The sequence below is a fragment of the Acipenser ruthenus genome, chromosome 7, assembly GCF_902713425.1.
Source record: "Acipenser ruthenus chromosome 7, fAciRut3.2 maternal haplotype, whole genome shotgun sequence".
Lineage (NCBI taxonomy): Eukaryota > Metazoa > Chordata > Actinopteri > Acipenseriformes > Acipenseridae > Acipenser > Acipenser ruthenus.
Window position 1 is genome coordinate 22,260,830 of NC_081195.1, and position 19,518 is coordinate 22,280,347.

The 19,518-nt window shown below is 42.9% G+C and overlaps 1 protein-coding gene across 1 annotated transcript; it reads left to right on the forward strand.

The window, feature by feature from the left end:
* The first annotated feature begins 716 nt into the window (after nucleotides 1–716).
* LOC117414769 (actinia tenebrosa protease inhibitors-like) lies at nucleotides 717–10,960 on the forward strand. Its single transcript, XM_059026639.1, has 9 exons — nucleotides 717–1,554; nucleotides 5,590–5,760; nucleotides 6,480–6,542; nucleotides 6,706–6,750; nucleotides 7,411–7,572; nucleotides 8,262–8,318; nucleotides 9,212–9,382; nucleotides 9,650–9,709; nucleotides 10,113–10,960. Exons 1-9 carry the CDS (start codon nucleotides 1,158–1,160, stop codon nucleotides 10,262–10,264), a joined length of 1,278 nt encoding a protein of 425 aa, XP_058882622.1. The 5' UTR covers nucleotides 717–1,157; the 3' UTR covers nucleotides 10,265–10,960.
* Nucleotides 10,961–19,518: the final 8,558 nt, after the last annotated feature.

A 19,518-nucleotide genomic window follows, 5' to 3' on the forward strand; every position in this document is an offset into this window, starting at 1 on the left:
GATACCAATGGAGCTGTAATCTCTGAAGCTATACTGAATGCGATGAATAAAACGATCATTTATTAGGGTTATTATAGGTGGACAATATAGTCTCGCGTTCTCTAATTCTCACAACGCGAGCGTGCAGCGCGAATGAATTCTTTGCTGAAATTCAGATTTACTGTCCATTTTGAGCATAGATTTTACAAAGCATTTTTTTTAAAATCTAAACGCCGAATCGTGTGTGTTTGATGAACGCAAGTGGGTTTAAGACACAAACTGTTTACCACCGAAGCAGAAACATATAGTGCTAAATGTGTCACACGTTTAGTGTTTGCGCTGTATATAATTATTATTATTATTATTATTATTATTATTATTATTATTATTATTATTATTATTATTATTATATTGTTTGGTTTGAAAGAAGAAAAAACACAGGTTACAGTGTTTAAATAGCTATAGCTGGATGGAAAGAGACGCCATTTGCAATGGCAGTAGGTGTCTGGGCGGGGCTGTTGTTTGATTCACTGAGCAAACAAAACGCACTTAAAAGTGTGATTGTGTCATTTCCGTTGGGTGTGCACCACAGGTTGACAATTTACACCGGCGGTCAAAAAGAAATTAAAAGGGTACTGCCCCTTTAAGAACGCCTCACCTGTGTCATCAACCGTACCCTTAAGGGCCTACAGGTGTGACGACTTCATTAAACATATATATATATATATTATATTAAGAACACATAGATGTATTTGGGGATAAAAGACACGTTTTTAATTTAACAATATTGTGGAGAGATAAAAAAGACGACAAGAAATACCTTTTTAAAAAATCTCATATATCTATTTGTTTGAATTTGAATTTGTTTTTTGTAATGTAAACCTGTCGATGTGACGTCACACAAGGAAGTGAAGAGGTGGGGTTAAGACGAGACAGAAACAAAACATTTCAAGTCAGACGAGTTCGAGTCGGTTTAAACAAAGAGTTCGTGTGTAGCGCGGAGAAAATTCATTTATCTTTAGTGTTAATACACGCAAACAAGCAGCACTTGACAGACTTTAATTTAAAAAAAAACCGGAGCGGAACGGTAACGTTGTATCTGCCTGCAGTTAGTTTGCAAAGCAAACGTTGTTCTATTTCGATTTCTAACATCGTATTAGTTGTTTACAACAACAACAATGGCACGTTTGCGGTGCTTCTCGTTCCTCTTGATGTTCGCCGTTTTGGGAACGATTACCACTCGGGCTGACGACCAAGAAGGAAAAGACATCTGCTCGGATGTTTTCAAGGAGAGCCCCGGTGCTGGCCTGGACCCCAAATCTTTCGATAACGGCGCAGCCTACGCCGCTCACCTGGGCGAAGTCTCGGACGCGCAGACCTGCTTGAAAGCGTGCTGCGACAGCACGCAGTGCAATCTGGTGCTGGTGGATCGCTCCGGGGAGAAGATTCAGTGCCATCTGGTGAACTGTGTCGCAGAGGGAACCGGTCTGGACGCCTGTATCACCACACCCGACGCCGCTTTCGACAGCTACCGCAAGCGAGAAAGCGCTAACAGGTCTTCCAGCGACGATCAAGGTAGAACGAAACTTAAAAAAATATATATATATATGTAATTGTCTTTTTTGTTGTGTGTATCTCCTGAAAGAAACTTTAACTGCAGTGTACAATTTCTTTGCATGTACAGTTTTTTTTATTGTACTCGTTTAAACATCTGTACGTGAATGGGAATAAGACTCCTATTGCACATCTGTTACGCCCATTCCAGGTTTTAGAACAAGCTTGATTAGCCACAGTGTGTATTGTTAACAAACTCAGGTGTGTTTTGCGGAACTCCCGAGTAAAACCAGGAATGGATCAGACTGCTGTGCAGCGGGAGTCTTATTTCCGTCCCTGTGCATGTATTGAGCGTTTTACAGCTCTGCATGCGTGTGTGTGTGTGTCTTGCTTATGCGTCCCCATGTGTCTATCTTTGTATTCACACTGCATGCATAATATTGTTTGTCTCAAATCTAAAGTTTTCAGTAATGTCTGTGTGTGGAATTCTTTTATGCCCGTGACTGATAAAGAACTGCGTAAGAATGGACGGACCGGTTGCTGTTTGTTCCCACGACACGACATTTTCACTGCATGGACGTTGCCCTTGTAATACAATATGGCATTAATACACTACACTATTAAACTGGCATTTATTTAATGTCTATATAAAATAGCTTTGATAAACTTTTTTGAATGTCATTAAAAAGTGTCTCTAATTTGCTAGCTATATCCGTGTTGTATTTTGAGAACTATTGCTAACCTGTCTAAAACGTGCCATCTTATTACAGTCTCTGAGCCCGTGCTGCAGGGATGGAAATAACCCAAATTGCTTGACTCGCCTATTCCAGGTTAATACAAGCTAAATCACAGTGTCTAGGCAACAAGCTCAGGTGTGTCTTATTAAACTCGCAGTAAAGGCAATGCAATAAACAGAATGCAAATTTAAATGTCTGCTTCTTTTTCCTGGAACTAGTTTTGTCATTGTTAATTATTAGCCAGCTAATCAGTCATTTTTTATGGCAGTGTTGCTTCGTGGTATCTCTCAACAGCCGAAGCAGTGAATGATTGTAGTGCTTTGGGAGTGACGCACAGTTTTGTTTGTTGGGGACTGTGTGTTTTACTGGCTGGGTGGGGACTGAGGGAAGTTGGTGTGGGATTACAAGTATCAAGCTGGGCAGAGTTCCTGTGGGGCTGAAAAGACAAAGGTGGTCATTCTAACAATCTCCAGCCTCCTATGTTTCTTACTGTTAAGAAGCTTTCCTCATGTTGGCACAGGGCGTTGCTGTCTGATCTGGTATTACCTGCGTCTTTCTTTTAGGTACAGCTGTGGCCAGAAGTTTTGAATCGCCTAGAATTTTAGGATTGAAACCATTTAATTCTATAGGGTGGCCTTTGTTCTGTCCAGGAAAAAAAAAAAAAATCTATATGACCCATTTTATTTTTCTATTGTGATGGGCTTGGTAAGGAAACCGGTTTCTGTTATGTTGCTGTAAGAACTGGTGTCTAATTTCAGTTCATGGAGCAGCTTTGTGCGTTCCAGAGCATGTGCAACAGGTGCTGAAAGACTCAAAGCTGGGATGGATCCAGCTGCTATGCAAAGGAAGCCTTCATTCCTGCCTGGCCGTTAAATGACTCCTATTTCGTAGCAGTTTGAGTTAAATAAGACAGATTTGAGCTTGTTCCCTATACACAATGGGGTTAATCAAGGTCATATTTAAAACCTGGAATGGGTGAAACTGCTGCACAGAAAGTTTTATTCCCTACAGCGACAACTGGCTCAGAGCCCTGAAGGCTTTGGGGTCAATTTTAATGATCCAAATACCGCCGCTATTTAACTGTGTTAATCCAGCTGGTGACTCTTTTATTAGTTAAAATATTTAATATAAGTTCTACTGTAGTAAAAGCGTGGCAAAGTGTAATGGAGACCCGTGAAAGCATTGCAAAGAATAGCGACACGTGGTCAAGCATATTGATAACCAGTCAACTATGGGAAATGCCAAGTATAAACAAAGCAGAGAAAAAGCACAGTGACCCTTTTATAAGGGTTGATAAGCCACAATTTCGATAAACTAAAATCAAAACCTTGGTTTTATCCAGATGAGTCCATTGAGAACAAATTCTCATTTACAATGACGGTCTTTTTGACGGAGCAAGAGAGTGTTGTGTCCACACTCAAAGAACAAAGTGTGTGTGTCCACCTCATCTAGTAAAAGCAATTTAAGAATGATGCAGCTCAATGCTTTGACGAGATCATAAAACCCAGGGGGGGTGGTTAATGGTCTCTTGCATGACCCATAAATCTGTATCAGGGCTCTTGATTTTGCAGAAGTACAGGCTGTTCTTGTTTTATGTAATGTCTTTAAAACCAGAAGCGGTTTCAGTTCCCGGATGATGAGGATTATTATATATCTTTTTATTATATTTACCATCTCGGTTTTGAAACGGCAGGGGTGGAACTAAGACTCCCATTGCGTAGCAGTTTGATCCATTCCTTGTTTTGCTATGTCTGATAAGACGCACCTGAGCTTGTTGCCTACACATTGCGTCTAATCAAGCTGGTAGTAAAACCTGGAAAAAATGTGACTTGAACTACAGTGAGCTGGGCTTCTGGTATACAAACAAAACCACCCTCCCCCAGCTGCATATCTCCGTGGTTACCTCCCTATCTCGTGACTGCTCGCTGCAATCTGGGGAAACTGGTTTGTGAGGATAGTTGTTGTGTTGGTATGGACTGAATGATGAAGCTTTTTTTTCTTTAGTTTTGCTGCTAAACATCGGGCCCTTCCGTTCCATCAATGTTCTTCTCTTCCCTGCTCCACCTCGTTTTTGAATCCTTCTACCCGCTGAAGTCCTCTGCAGCTGTCCTCTTCCCCCTTCCCTCTCCTCGCGTGGTTTTTATTGACCTGTAGGTCTTGTGCTTTGCCGTGGATGACGAGACAGATCGTGTGGTTCAGGTTTCTTTGTGTCGTCGTCGCCACGTGATGAGCCAGCTGTATTTCACAATGCTGTAGCGCTGCACATACAAGTCTGCAGGAAAGAGAACTCCACTCCACACTGCAGAGCTGTATAGAGCTCTATAGGAAAGAGAACTCAACACTGCAGAGCTGTATAGAGGTCTATAGGAAAGAGAACTCAACACTGCAGAGCTGTATAGAGGTCTATAGGAAAGAGAACTCAACACTGCAGAGCTGTATAGAGGTCTATAGGAAAGAGAACTCCACACTGCAGAGCTGTATAGAGGTCTATAGGAAAGAGAACTCCACACTGCAGAGCTGTATAGAGGTCTATAGGAAAGAGAACTCCACACTGCAGAGCTGTATAGAGGTCTATAGGAAAGAGAACTCCACACTGCAGAACTGTATAGAGGTCTATAGGAAAGAGAACTCCACACTGCAGAACTGTATAGAGGTCTATAGGAAAGAGAACTCCACACTGCAGAGCTGTATAGAGGTCTATAGGAAAGAGAACTCCACACTGCAGAGCTGTATAGAGGTCTATAGGAAAGAGAACTCCACACTGCAGAGCTGTATAGAGGTCTATAGGAAAGCGAACTCCACACTGCAGAGCTGTATAGAAGTCTATAGGAAAGAGAACTCAACACTGCAGAGCTGTATAGAGGTCTATAGGAAAGAGAACTCCACACTGCAGAGCTGTATAGAGGTCTATAGGAAAGAGAACTCCATACTGCAGAGCTGTATATAGCTCTATAGGAAAGAGAGCTCCACTCAACACTGCAGAGCTGTATAGAGGTCTATAGGAATGAGAACTGCACTCAATTCTGAATACAGACGTAGTTCTTTGAAATATAACTTCACACAAGACTGCTCTTGGAGTATAGGAAAGATAACTCCAATCAAAACAGTCAACTAGTAAAATAAAATGCTTTCTTTTTTTCAAATTGTGAAGTTACTTGAATCGATCAATCTATACCCTGCCACGATACACACACGCATTGGTGCATTTCATAACACTTATTACTTCTCCATGAAGTCAGGGTAAACACTTAGCAAATGAACCTCTTGAAAAAGTAATTGCACGTGAGACTCGCCGACTCTCTCTCTCTCGCTCCATCAGAGAGGTGCCACGCCCCTATCAAGGTGGGGCCCTGCCGCGCTGCGTTCCCACGCTTCAACTACGACCCCGTGAACCAGACCTGCAGGGAGTTCATCTATGGAGGCTGCGAGGCGAACGCCAACAACTACGACAGCAGAGAGGAGTGCGAGCGGGCCTGCGCCGGGGTCAAGGGTCAGTCCAGGCTTGTCATAGGAATTATTCGTTTTTTTTTTTTTTGGTGGGTGTCTCTTGCTGTGCTGTGTTCTTCTGCCCCAGGGGTGTCACTCCAGTCCTTGAGGGTCACACGGTCTACTGACTTTCATTCCAGCCTCGGCTCTCGATTCACTTCATTGATCTTATTATTTGTTCAATTGGACATGTAAAATTTTTCCAAAGGTCTTTTACATAAAAAAAAAAAAAAAATCACTTGATTCAAGGCTCACTACCTATAAAACATTTCGAGGCGTGGAGAGAAGTGTTGAATGTGTCCAATGAATCAAGTAATTGGACCAATTAAATAATTGAGAGCTTGGGGTGGCGTGTAGGAGAAACGCCATTTACTAGATAGAACGTGGCACAGGGTGCTGTGTGATACAAGCTGTGATATCCACTCCGCCATTGAGAGGGTACGGTTACTGACCAAAAGCGGTTATGAAAATCCACTCCGGCATGTTAATAAGACTCTTAGCAGAGTCACCTGTTCCAGGTTTTAAAGTGAGCCTGGTTGGGTGCCTCTTGGATTTCAAAACGTTGGTAAATTGAACTCCTGGTACAGTCTTATCTTGGGTCACCTGACAGTCGCTCGACTGGAGAGAGTAGAAATTTCCCTCTGAGCGGGTTGCATGGTTGAAATGTGTTCTCATGGCTGGTTCCTGCCTCTCCGTTTTCATTTAATTTTGTTTTATTTTCAGCTGACGAGACCTCGCTCTATGACATCCCCCTGGTTTCGAAGAGAATGTCCGGGCCTGTGAAATGTGAGTCTGAAATTAAACTGTTTAAAAAAGGAAGCGACGGCAGGTCTCTGTGTGAGGTTTGGTGGTAAAGAAACGGTATGGATTCAGTGACGTTGAGACTTCAATAGAAACACAAACATATTCCTGTGTTTTTTTTTTATTTTTTCTTTCTCCTTCTCCTCAGTTGAAGTTCCCACACGTGATACTGGACTAATAAAGGAGTACAGAGGTAGCTACCACACTTCTTGTCTTTTAATTTCTTTTTTTAACTACATTGTATTTTGTAAAAATGACTTGTGTAAAAATGACGCTCTCTCTTGCTCTCGCTTGCTCTCGCTCTCTCTGTCTCTGTGTCTCTCGCTCTCTTGCTCTCGCTCTGTGTCTCGCTCCCTCGCTCTCTCTCTCTCGCTCCCTCTCTCTCTCTCGCTCCCTCGCTCTCGCTCTCTCTTGCTCTCGCTCTCTCTGTCTCTGTGTCTCTCGCTCTCTTGCTCTCGCTCTGTGTCTCGCTCCCTCGCTCTCTCTCGCTCCCTCGCTCTCTCTCGCTCCCTCGCTCTCGCTCTCTCTTGCTCTCGCTCTCTCTGTCTCTGTGTCTCTCGCTCTCTTGCTCTCGCTCTGTGTCTCGCTCCCTCGCTCTCTCTCGCTCCCTCTCTCTCTCTCGCTCCCTCGCTCTCGCTCTCTCTTGCTCTCGCTCTCTCTGTCTCTGTCTCTGTCTCTCGCTCTTGCTCTCGCTCTGTGTCTCGCTCCCTCTCTCTCTTGCTCTCTCTCTCTTGCTCTCACTCTGTCTCTGTGTTCTCTCGCTCTCTCTCGCTCTCTTGCTCTTGCTCTCTCTGTCTCTTTCGCGCTCGCTCGCTCTCTCGCTCTCTGTGTGTCTCGCTCCCTCTCTCCTCAGACTCGTGTGAGGTGGCTCCTGTGGTTGGTCCGTGTCGAGCCTCGATGCGGCGTTTCTTCTATAACGCCACCTCCGGCTCCTGCCAGCTGTTCGTCTACGGAGGCTGCAGAGGAAACGACAACAACTACAAAACGCAGGCAGAGTGCCAGGCCAAGTGCTCCGGTAACCACACCACCAGCTCTGTGTCTGTCTGACTGCAGCACGCGCCTGGGTTTATTACTCTTCCCTGATAAACGTTCCCCACAGTCACAGCACAGTGTAATACAGCACAGTGAAAGCATTGTAAAGCCCAGAGAGGTCTGGTAAAGCATAGGGAAGCATTGTAAAGCCCAGAGAGGTCTGGTAAAGCATAGGGAAGCATTGTAAAGCCCAGAGAGGTCTGGTAAAGCATAGGGAAGCATTGTAAAGCACAGAGAGGTGTGGTAAAGCATAGGGAAGCATTGTAAAGCACAGAGAGGTCTGGTAAAGCATAGGGAAGCATTGTAAAGCACAGAGAGGTCTGGTAAAGCATAGGGAAGCATTGTAAAGCACAGAGAGGTCTGGTAAAGCATAGGGAAGCATTGTAAAGCACAGAGAGGTCTGGTAAAGCATAGGGAAGCATTGTAAAGCACAGAGAGGTGTGGTAAAGCATAGGGAAGCATTGTAAAGCACAGAGAGGTCTGGTAATGCATATTTAAAAAAAAAAAAAAAGAAAAAAAAGCCATGATAAAATACCCTTAGAAATGCCCCCCCCCCCCCCCCCCATCTTCTTTGTGTCTTACTTAATTTGGTTTGACCAGGCCTTTTTACAGTTGAGTTATTTTGAATGGTTCTCTCTCTCTCTCTCTCTCTCTCGCTCTCTCTCTTTGCAGAGAATAGACTTCCTGTCCACATGCCAGCGATGAAGCACGCCGCACCTAAATACGAAGGTGGGGGAAGAGGACTCTGATTTTATTTTGATTTTCTCTTTTCAATCACTTTTAACACCTGATGCACCAATTTCAAAGTGAAATCAAATGTGAATAACTCAAGCAAACGTTTTAGTTTACAGTGTGTGTTTGGTACCCCTGTCAAAGAAATGTATCAAGACTGAACAAATCCATCTATCCTTCATTCTTTGCAATGCATTTTGTTCCTTCTATGAAACACTGTGATCTAGCCTGTGTTACAAATGTCTGTGGCAGAGGAACTAAAACCGACAAACAGCTCCTGAACTCCTAGTCAAGCAGCTGGACACAGGCCTGTCAAAAACAATATGTAAAACACTACAGCACAGGCTAGATCAGCCAACGTGCCTGTGTAGTGGATAGCACCATCTAGTGCGCGGTTAGTGTATTGCAGGCAAAAACAAAAGGAAACTTGAGCCAAAGTGGCAGACCACTAGATGGTGCTGTCTCTTAAATCTGTAAAGACACTGGGCTAGCCCGCAATATCTGTGTCTGCCTATCCAGAGGTTTGTCAGTCTATTTGTCTCTCTGTCTGTGTACCCAGAGTTCTGCCTAATGTATGTATCTACATACCCAGAGGTCTATGTCTTTGTCTATCTGTCTGTATCTGTCTCTATCTGTCTGTATCTGTATGTCTGTCTGTCTCTATCTATCTGTCTGTCTGTCTATCTGTATCTATGTCTATCTATGTATGAATGCCAGGCAACTAAAGAGCAACCTTAAAACAGACCTATCAAAAAAAACTAATAATAATAATAATAATAAGCAACGCTCTGGAGTGACTTCAGACATCATCGGAACAGGTAAAGAAACGTGACTGGAAGCGACTTTGCTTTAATACCCCTCCCTCTCCCCTCCTGTTCCGGCGCGCTCAGATCACTGCCTGGCTCAGGTGGAGGTGGGGCCATGCCGCGCTGCCTTCCGCAGCTGGTACTACGACTCTGCCACCCAGGACTGCCTGCCCTTCATCTACGGGGGCTGCAGGGGGAACCTCAATCGATACAGCTCCGCCCAGGACTGCATGAGCCGCTGCGCCGGGGGGCCAGGTAATCCTGGGAGCAGTTTAGAATGGCGATTCCAGTGCAGGGATGGAAGACTCCTGTTGCACAGCAGTGTCACCCATTCCAGGTTAATACAAGTTTGATCAGCCACAGTGTGTATAGGCAACAAGCTCAGGTGGGTCAGATTTTAAACTTGTAGCGAAACCAGCAACCTGCAAGGGGAGTCTTCTTTCCATGTCTTCAGCCCAACACTTGGATTTGTCAGTTTGTTTAATTTAATCGCAGATTTAATTATTTGTTTTGTCCTTGCAGAAGCACATGGGGACAATGAGCATCAGGATAATGGTTTCCTAAACCACCATCGACGCGCAGGTGAGGGTGACTGACCAGGCAATACAATTACTGTGACTCGTTTTCTGACACAGGCCTCATTTTCACATAAGTCTTCCGTGTTTCATTTTGATGCTTTCCAGTCCTGTTTTTGAAGTGTTTAGTGGCCATCAGCAATCGCTTTACCTGCAGTTGTCCTTTGCAGAATTACAAGCAGGTCTGTTTTTAGCAACCAAACAAAAACTTTGAAAACTGCTTTTGAAGTTTGGTGGACCAGACTTTGATCCATAAATACAAACATGTCTGTCTGTCCCGTGGGGGTCCCTGCCCCCCTGTCTCTGACCTGGTCTGTCCCGTGGGGGTCCCTGCCTCCCCCTCTGACCTGGTCTGTCCCGTGGGGGTCCCTGCCTCCCCCTCTGACCTGGTCTGTCCCGTCTCTCTGCAGCGTTTGTCCTGACCGCGGTGCTAGCAGTGATGACGGTGCTGCTGGTCATGGGGCTGATCGTCGTCTCTCTCCGGAAGACTCGAGAGCGCCAGCTGCTGGTCATCGACGACAAAGAGGAGCTGCTGCCGTCCTTCAGGAGTGAGAAGGCCTGAGAGTGAAAAACCAGTGCTCCTGTTTCACTTGTCTTCTCCCTCCCCCCCACTTCCACACTCTCTCTCTCTCTCTCTCTCTCTCTCTCTCTCTCTCTCTCTCTCTCTCTCTCTCTCTCTCTCTCTCTCTCTCCATACTTTATTCTTCTGTCACCACCACTCCCCCCCCCCCCCCCCCAATCTCCTCGGAGCAAGCTAAAGGAGCCACCCACAAGTATGAATAAAGAAAATCACTCCTCAATATCCTGTGCAAACGGTACTAAAATTGTCTTGATTTGAAACACAAGCCTTGGGTTATGATATGGCAAGGTACTACACCTACTTGTCCAGCAGGTGTCGCTGTGCTGTGTTCCCCGTTATACTCCGACTGACCACAAGAGGGGAAATTCGACTTCTTAAATTGTGTGTGTGTGGAACTATTTTGTGTGTGTCGGTCCTCATTAGGGAAGGTCTTATTTTTTTTTTAACTCCTGTAGAATGACTGGAGAGACGGTTTGGGAAAATGGAATATCTTGATCATTTTATTATAAACATGAGCAAACCATTCGCTCTTCAAGGTCACGCATTTATATAACAAAACTGCTCTGTGTTTGGTGGTGCGTGTCTTTTGAACTTGAATTATTTTTAACCCATTCCAAATTGAAGTTTGTTTTTTTTATTTTTAATTACGCAAATTAAAACCAAAAGATTCTGTGTTAATGTTGTTTACTATATGTGCTATGCATTGGTGGCTGGGGTTATTTTGTATATGATTTATTAAAAAAAAAAAAAAAAAAAAATCAGTGTTGTAAGACCTTGGAATTATTATATCCACCCTTTCTTTCTTTCTCTTTCCTTCCTAGCCCCCAGACTTTCTTGACAGGCTAGAATTGGTTTCCTTTGGTTTTTTGGCAAAACTGGTGCGCAGAATGGTTTTTGCAACACGGAATGTGTCTTTTTTAAAAAAAAAAAAAAAATTTAAATGATTTATGTTTAAGCTGCACGTTGCAGGTCAGATAAAATTGATTTTTTTTTTTTTAACTTGCATACAAAATTAAGGAAGCCCGTGATTTAAATAATACTTTAAAAAAAGCATTGAGAGCGAGCATTTGGATAGCTTTATTTTTTTTGCTAAACACTACATTTTTTTTTCAACCACAAGAGGGTGCTGTTGGGTGGTAAATATATGCTTTCAGCACCGTACTCAGTTTTCATAGCTGGAACAAATACCGTTTTTGACGTCATTGCTTAACTATTTACACGGGGGTGGGAGAGGAACGGGGTTTGCAAGATTATTACTTTTTCCTTTGATGGGAAGCAACAATTAATATATGAAAGACGCACTTCACGATTACAAACCAGACGCGATCATCTGACTGACTTGAGTTCGCTAGTGCAAAAGTGCAGTGACAAACGTTTTGACTGGGAGTCTTTCTCATTGTCTTCAATGCGTTGATAAAGAGATTTAAAGGAGAAACTTCTGGCCATGAACTTATTGCGTTAATTGCATATTAAAACGACCCGTTACAATCTAATGTTCTCGTGTCGCAAAAATGATAACAAGTAACTGAAACGGACGTTCTGCTGGCACTGCTAGAAGCTTAAAGCAGTCTGTCTAGACGGTGTAGCTGGGACTTGAGTCTGTGGTGCGTCTGTATCGAGGGGGTCATCTGTGGCTAACTAGGGAACGGTGCTGCTGTGAAACAGAATAACAGTTTTAAAAAAAGGGAAGAAAAGAAAAAAAAACATTTTAACAAGTTCTTGAATGAGGCACTGAAATTGCTGACATTATCTCATTCCCCAGCCGGCCCGAAACGAATTCCTTCTCAATGCTTGTTTGCCAGCTCGCACTGTTACTGCCACCCGAGTACAGCGCTTTCTCTAAACAAAGAAACGAAAAGGAAGTGGGGGGGGGGGAGATAAATATCCGCAATTACCAGCGCGGTTCTATTTCAGCGCCTGGAGTCCTGCCAGCCTACAGAGACCGAGCCCTTTCGCTACAATCCAGATTGGCTGCTGTTCCTGAAGAATCGGAACCTGCCATATGTAGCACACGCTTTAGACAACGCGTAAGGATTGTGGCGATGCTCGAACTCGTAATTGCCTTTTAAGATTTTTTTTTTTTATCGACCAGGCATTAAATAAGCCTGTCCTTCCCTCACCTTTACAACGGAGTACCAATCGGCGGCGACGAACGTCCACGCGGAGTGTTTTGAAAGCCGATTGGAAGAACATGTCAGAGCCCCGGATGAGAGGAAAATCCGCTTCCAATCGCCTTTTCAAATAGTTAATTTAACTTTTTGACGCCACCCAAAGTTGACCTTAACCCTCCTCCCCCCTGTAGCCCTGCTACCAAAAAATGCAAAAGGCATATCTCAAATGTCTGAGTTATCGGCGTGATTAAAAGTTGTGCGAGACTTTCGTGTGGGTTTCAACAATCGAGCCCCAGTCCAGCTGTCGTCTTCCACGAGGCGGCTTTAATCAGAGACAGAGACAGTTCAAAAAGACGTGCAATCAATGTCTTTGCATTACAACGTATTTCCCCTGCGCAGTGAAATGTCAACGTGTGTGAACTACCTGCAACCACATCTTTAACAAAGCCTTCTTCAGATGTGTTCTCCCCTAACTAACACATCAAATACAGAGAGGAATCTAGTGCTTCTGCTCGTTCTCTAGCAGAGAAATGGGCCCGGTTTTGTTACGTTACATTGTCCGTAGGAGTTTTCTTCTATGCAACACGCAGCAATACAGTGCAGCAATTATGCAAAGATGTCACAGTTGAAAATTGCAACCCTGTGTATAACTGTGTAGCAAACCAGACTTCAACAAACAGCACACAATGTATCCGTATTACAATCTGCTCGCTCCGCTGTGAAATGTGCACGCTTTAAAACCCGATTCAAAAGAAGAGCACAAAATGTGAAACGAAGGACTCGGAATACTGAGCATCAGACTTATTACCAAGTGACTGGGTCGAATAGATGTGATTATTATTATGATTATTATTATTATTATGATTATTATTATGATTATTATTATTATTATTATTATTATTATTATTATTATTATTATTATTATTAACCGGCACATAATCTGCACCAGATTCCGCCATCCTAATACTGAAGTTTTGCGAGACTATCAAATCTTGATATATACGTGCACACACACAAAGTGGTGTAGCCCCCTCAAATTTCTGCCTAGGCCCCCCCCCCCCAACTCCCCCACCGGGGAGCGCTTGGCGCCTCCACTTTAACGCACTGTTATATTTCCTTTAGATAAGCCATCTTGCCCTTTTTTCCTTCATTTCATTAAAAAATGATGTTTGACAATTGGTTGAATGACTCGTAATTCTAAAACACTGTTTTGTCTTTTCCGTGGGGGGGGGGGGGGGGCGGACGTTTTTCAACACTGCACAGTTTTCTTTTTTAACCCTTCAGTCCTATGATGTCACTACTTTGGCCTGAGGAAGAGAAAGGGGAGATTTCCACAGCTCGCGATTTGACTGTAATTTGAGTGACCTCCCCCTGCTAAAATTGAAACCATGCGAGCATTCTCTAGAGGGAAAGTCGAACAGCACAAATTCTCTGCCGGTTCCCACGACACCACGCCAGCTTGACCTCCTTATTTATTTTATTATTACGTTTTTTTTTGGTGTTTCACGTCGAGTCCAGTCTGCCTGCAATGTCTATAAAAGGCAAGAGACTCGGGCATTCCTCTAAAAGGACAGATTTCTAATATAGAAGCGAATAATTATATAAAAAGAACTTCTATGAAACGGAAAATAGTTTAACGGGATAATTTAAGTTAAAGTTGGTCCGAGTGGCTAGACAAGTTTTTATTTATTTATTTTAAGTTTTCTAAAGAGTTATTTTTGTTTAGCAATAGCTTTTTATAAGTGTTCCTAGAGGCGATTTCTAAATTAAGAAGACAAAAAAAACATATTTTGAGAAGAATAATACGCATTAATAGGGGTATTCAAAAAAAAAAACCTGACACGTGATTGGTCGTTCACGTCACTAAAAAAGACGTCACAGGCCAAGTTAATTATCTTCTGGTTTCTTCAGAATCTTTATATATAAAAAAAGACTCTCTCTATATATATTTAATATCTATGTTCAGTACTAAAATAATTTCATGGACTCAATGTAAGTGTTTTTTACATTTTTTATTAAGTGTTACAAATAAGCATTTCATTAATATTAATTTCTTAGCAGACACCTTTATCCAGGGCGACTTACAATTGTTACAAGATATCACATTATTTTGACATACAATTCCCCATTTATACAGTTGGGTTTTTACTGGAGCAATCTAGGTAAAGTACCTTGCTCAAGGGTACAGCAGCAGTGTCCTCCACCTGGGATTGAACCCACGACCCTCCGGTCAAGAGTCCAGAGCCCTAACCACTCCACACTGCTGCCCCACACTGTTTGTTAATATGCAATTAGTTACATGTTAATGCAGTCGGTGACTGCTTTGCATGCGTGTTGCTATCATCAGACTACCATTGGAGCTCGTATATGTTGACACTGTTTTTTTAGACTTAATAGTTTCCTTCACGATCCTGAACTGCGACCACGTGGTTTAAATGCGCGTTCTTTAGGTGACGTAGATCACTTATAGAATAATATCGTTAACGATACACACCTGTGGAGAGCTGATTTGACTACTCATTAAGAGCAGCACTAACATGACACGCCGCAGTGAGAGAATTATTTAACCCGTTAACTGCCGTGCCCTTATTTCAGGACGGGCTAGTTTGTAATTGTCTGGCGTCTTTTACCCCTATTTCAATGTTATCTTTAACTATGTAGTTATCATAACGTATCTCATTGCATTAACCTCGGAAGTTAACGTTAAATGGAACTGTGCATTCTGCAAATTTTATGACGCCTCGATATAAAGGAAAAAACTCAAGCCTCAAAGCGATCCATTTCTCGGTGTTTTCCTGCCAACACCGATGATAAAGCTTCATTTTCTATGTCTGCATTCTCTAAATTTCACGGGTATGTATAGTCGGGTAGTGAATGGGTTAATGTTTTTGTCTTCGGAAGTTCTGCGGAGTTCTGTCGAGGTGATTTCTCAAACCTGGTTCATTCAGCCTTGACCAGCACCTTCTGTTCAATAAACGCAGGGCTCTGCATGCAAACAAATCATTTTTTTAAAAAATTTTTAAGGTCACTTATGGCATAATTGCTCGAAACAATGACTGTTTCATTGTGTGGTTTAAACATGAAATCAGCCGTTTGGAATGCTTGGTACAGCTTCAAAAATGTAATTACAGTTTGGAGGGGAGACATGTGTTGGGCTAAAAATCTGAGAGGGAGGGAGGGAGGGAGGGAGGGATAAATGGAGGGGCAGAGAAAGAGAGAGTACTGGGATTTTAATATAGATGTGCGTGCATATATGTAGCCCTTCACCCATTCTGCGATTCATTGTCATTGTCAGTTTATGAACATTTTTAGCTTTTATTTATTTATTTATTTATTTATTTATTTATTATTACTTTTTTTGCATAGCAGGTAAAACACATTAAAACCCTGGAAAGCGCAATCCCGTGTCATGTTGACCACAAATCATGTCAATGGTCAAAGAACGGCTGCCCTCAGACGTCATAAAGCAGAATACCATATGACAGGTTTAATGACACAGATATCGAGCTTGGTGCGGAGTAAGATACTGGTAGTGACGTGTGACACCAGTGAAGGTGTGTTGCCAATTACAAACCTGGCTGATCTCACCGGGTCGGTCGAGGTTAGCTCACTGTTTGTGTTAACTCGCTGTCTCTCTCCTGTGAAATGTTGCAGTGTTTAGTCACTGACGACGAGGGGGTCTGAGAGAGATAGAGAGAGAGACTGCTAAATGACTGCTTCATAATAATAACTAATAACCATCTTTAAAAATCGAAATTCTTAATTTTTATAGCTAAAAAAATTACCTTTATACCAAACATTTTTTAAATGAGAGAAGCTTCTTCATTTGTGTAATTAGATTCCGTTTCTTGCACACTTTTTTCCCCCTGTCCGGCACCACACAATGACACTGCGTATGAAAGATTCAGCCTTGTAAGGTCGGATTTAAATTAATAATACTGTACAGGTGTGACTAACCAGTGTACCACATGTAATACTGAAATGGGAATATATTATAGTATATGAACAACACTATTAATTACTTAGTCGTTTAGCAGAAGCTTTTATGCAAGGCGACTTATAGGGGGTGAATTATGTATCAACGAGTGCTGCTGCAGAGTCACTTACACATGAGGAACTGAGATGGATTTATCAGTGAGCAGGAGGATGATGGGAAATGTAGTTCTGAGAGGTCCATGCGGGTACATGGGAAGCCATCTTGAGGCAGGGAATGCAATTTAAAAGTTTAAAAAAGTGGTCAAAATGTAAAAATAAATAAATAAATAAAAATAAAACAACAAACACACCTTAGGAAAACAGTTGTAGCTACAAACGGGAATATGTGACACAATCAAATAAAAAACAGGTATATTTCATTTGTATTTACAAAGCCCTGATTCCTGGAGCGATTTCTCCTCTGTTCTTGTACTGCAAGCAGCCAGCGTTTTGTCTCCAGAGGAAAATGTTTCTCGAAAGTCGAAGTTTCCTGTTGACCCACATTGTGATGTTTATCCTGTGTCGGGAATCTGATTACCTTGCTGCAGGGATGGGAAAAAAAGATTCCAATAGCACAGCAGTTTCACCCATTCACCCAGGTTTTACTAGGAGCTTAATTAGTCACAGTGTGCATAGGTACAAGGTGCGTGTCTTAACCTCTTATTAAACTCACAGTGGATCAAACTGCTATGTCCTGGGAGTAGTTACATCTCCGATTTTTATCAGCGGGGCTGCAGTTCAGTCAAGATATTAAGAAAGAGGGGGAAGATTAAAGGTGTGACACTAGACAACAGACGGGTTGTTGATTTCAATGGCTTTGTGACGTCACCCTCCCCCCTTAATGTTTCACAGTGTTTGCAGTTGAGGGGGCCAGGCTGCTGTTGCTGCTCCAGCGTTGAGCCAACTCGCTCCGCATGTGAGACCCAGGTGTCTGGGAGACAGTCAAACATCTTGACGAATCAGCCAGGATAAACTGTCTGTAGGGGGTGAACGATGTTTCTGTCCTTCTTTCCCTGTGCACTTCATTATTCAAAAACAGGAAATCAGAACGAAGTCTAGTCAACCGAGTCTATCACCAGATGTATTTGAATCAAGAATAATGGGGTTGGATGTAACATGTGTTTCTTTCATAACTGCACACTTGAGACCCGTGGCGCTTATGGATGTGCAAAATGGTTACGATTTATGGAGTTCCTTCGATAGAATCAATGTTTGCAGTGGATGTGTTTCTTTGGAATTGATGATGATGAATTTCTGTCTGTCTGTAAATCTCATATGCCCCCACCACCCCTCCACCCTCCATCCCTTAAATGGAGCAATGTGAATAAATACAACTTCTGCTGTTTCCTCAGCTGTGTATTAATAGCTCTCTGGACTGAGAATTAACAAGGAGGGAGCAGTTTGGAGATAATGGGACGCAATGAGGCATAAAGGGACCAAAGATTTTTAAAGAAAAATCGGAGCTGTCTTTAAAATAATAATGGGAAGGTTGGGTTAATTGGGCCAAGAGAAATGGGCAGGCTTGAGGCATGGAGAATGAACTGCTCCCTCCCTCCCTCCCTCACCCCCCTAAGAGAAAGGGTGCTCCCTCCAGTCCAGGGCAGGCTTGAGGCATGGAGACTGAACTGCTCCCTCTCTCACCCCCTAAGAGAAAGGGTGCTCCCTCCAGTCCAGGGCAGGCTTGAGGCATGGAGACTGAACTGCTCCCTCCCTCCCTCACCCCCCTAAGAAAAGGAGCTCCCTCCAGTCCAGGGCAGACTGGGAAGCTGGTTTGAACCCAGGTCCCAGTCACTTATAAGTGGGGTCATTGTCTGTGAGTGTGGTGTGACCATTAAACGGTTCCCACAGACCCCGGGTGTCGCAGAGTTTAGTGCCCCCAGGGAAACGCAAACACGGCGAATGCAGACAGCTGTGTTAACAAAACACAGCCGCCGAGCGCTTCCTGTACACCCCGTTACCAAGGAAACTGCCTGGAGGAGCGGTTCGGGGGCTCTGAACAGTCAGCCTGGTCTCCCTTGTTCGTGCAGTTTGGTTGGTTACTCTGTCTGTTTGGTGTTTGCTTTTGACACGACAAAAAAAAAAAAAAACTTTATTGCACCTTGATAAAAGATACAGAACGGGGCTGGGGAACCGATAACTTAATGACACGAGCTATGAGAAAGACGGGATAAACTATCATTGAAGATTATAAATCATAAAGGATTTCCTGCAGGGCGACATCATATATAAAAAAAAAACAAAAAAACATCTCTTCTATAGTCTTTGTATGAGGACATATGGAAGACGCAAATGGATGATGTCCTCATAATAGGATTTCATTTCCCCTCATATAAAGCAATAGAAAAAAAATGTCCATGAACAATATATTTATTGTGGTCAAAACTAGTTTTTTTTCCTCCCAGCTGGTTTTAATATTTCATGCGCGAAGGGTTAAATAAAACGAATCATAACAGCTTTAAATAAAGTCAACCCAAGTTACTACTGTAAGCTGGGGGGGTTGTAATTGATAACAGCTGCAGGACAGTTAACATGGTGCATAAACACAGAGACAAAGTAATCTGCCTTTGATTTTTTTTTTTCATCACTGGATAGTGCCAATATTGTAACCTGGCCAAAAATAACAGAAAATACATTCCAAATACTAGAAAATGTTGTCCCAACATCCCACTGCTTTAAAATAAGCATGGAGACAACGAGAGAGGGCATGGGTGGAAGCGGAGGCACCGCCAGGTGAATTTATCAAAACACAAAAGAAAAACAATTAGATTCTGTCTTTCTGAATTACATCCCCTTAGCCAGAGAGAGCAGGAGGAGCCTTGATTTACCGAGCGGCCCGTTTCTTAATGACAAACTGTTCTTCCGGTCTGATATTTTCTTGGGAAAGTTAACAACTCCCCAGTAATGTTGTTGAAGCTGACGCCCTGGGATCCTTCAAGAAGCTGCTTGATGAGATTCTGGGATCAATAAGCTACTAACAACCAAACGAGCAAGATGGGCTGAATGGCCTCCTCTCGTTTGTAAACTTGTTCTGAGGAGGCAAAATTAGTTTTTTGAAAATGAGTGATATTTTTCACTGTGGCCATCATTTATTTTTATTTATTTATTTATTTATTTATTTATTTATTTAACTCTGGAAAGTGTTCCCGCTTA

What these genes read in the sequence shown, in the direction of transcription:
- LOC117414769 (XM_059026639.1), top strand. Translation starts at nt 1,158, where the DNA reads ATGGCACGTTTGCGGTGCTTCTCGTTCCTCTTGATGTTCGCCGTTTTG. An exon ending in AATGTCCGGGCCTGTGAAAT is followed by an intron (nt 6,543 to 6,705) that starts GTGAGTCTGAAA and finishes CCTTCTCCTCAG; the next exon opens with TTGAAGTTCCCACACGTGAT. An exon ending in AAACCACCATCGACGCGCAG is followed by an intron (nt 9,710 to 10,112) that starts GTGAGGGTGACT and finishes GTCTCTCTGCAG; the next exon opens with CGTTTGTCCTGACCGCGGTG.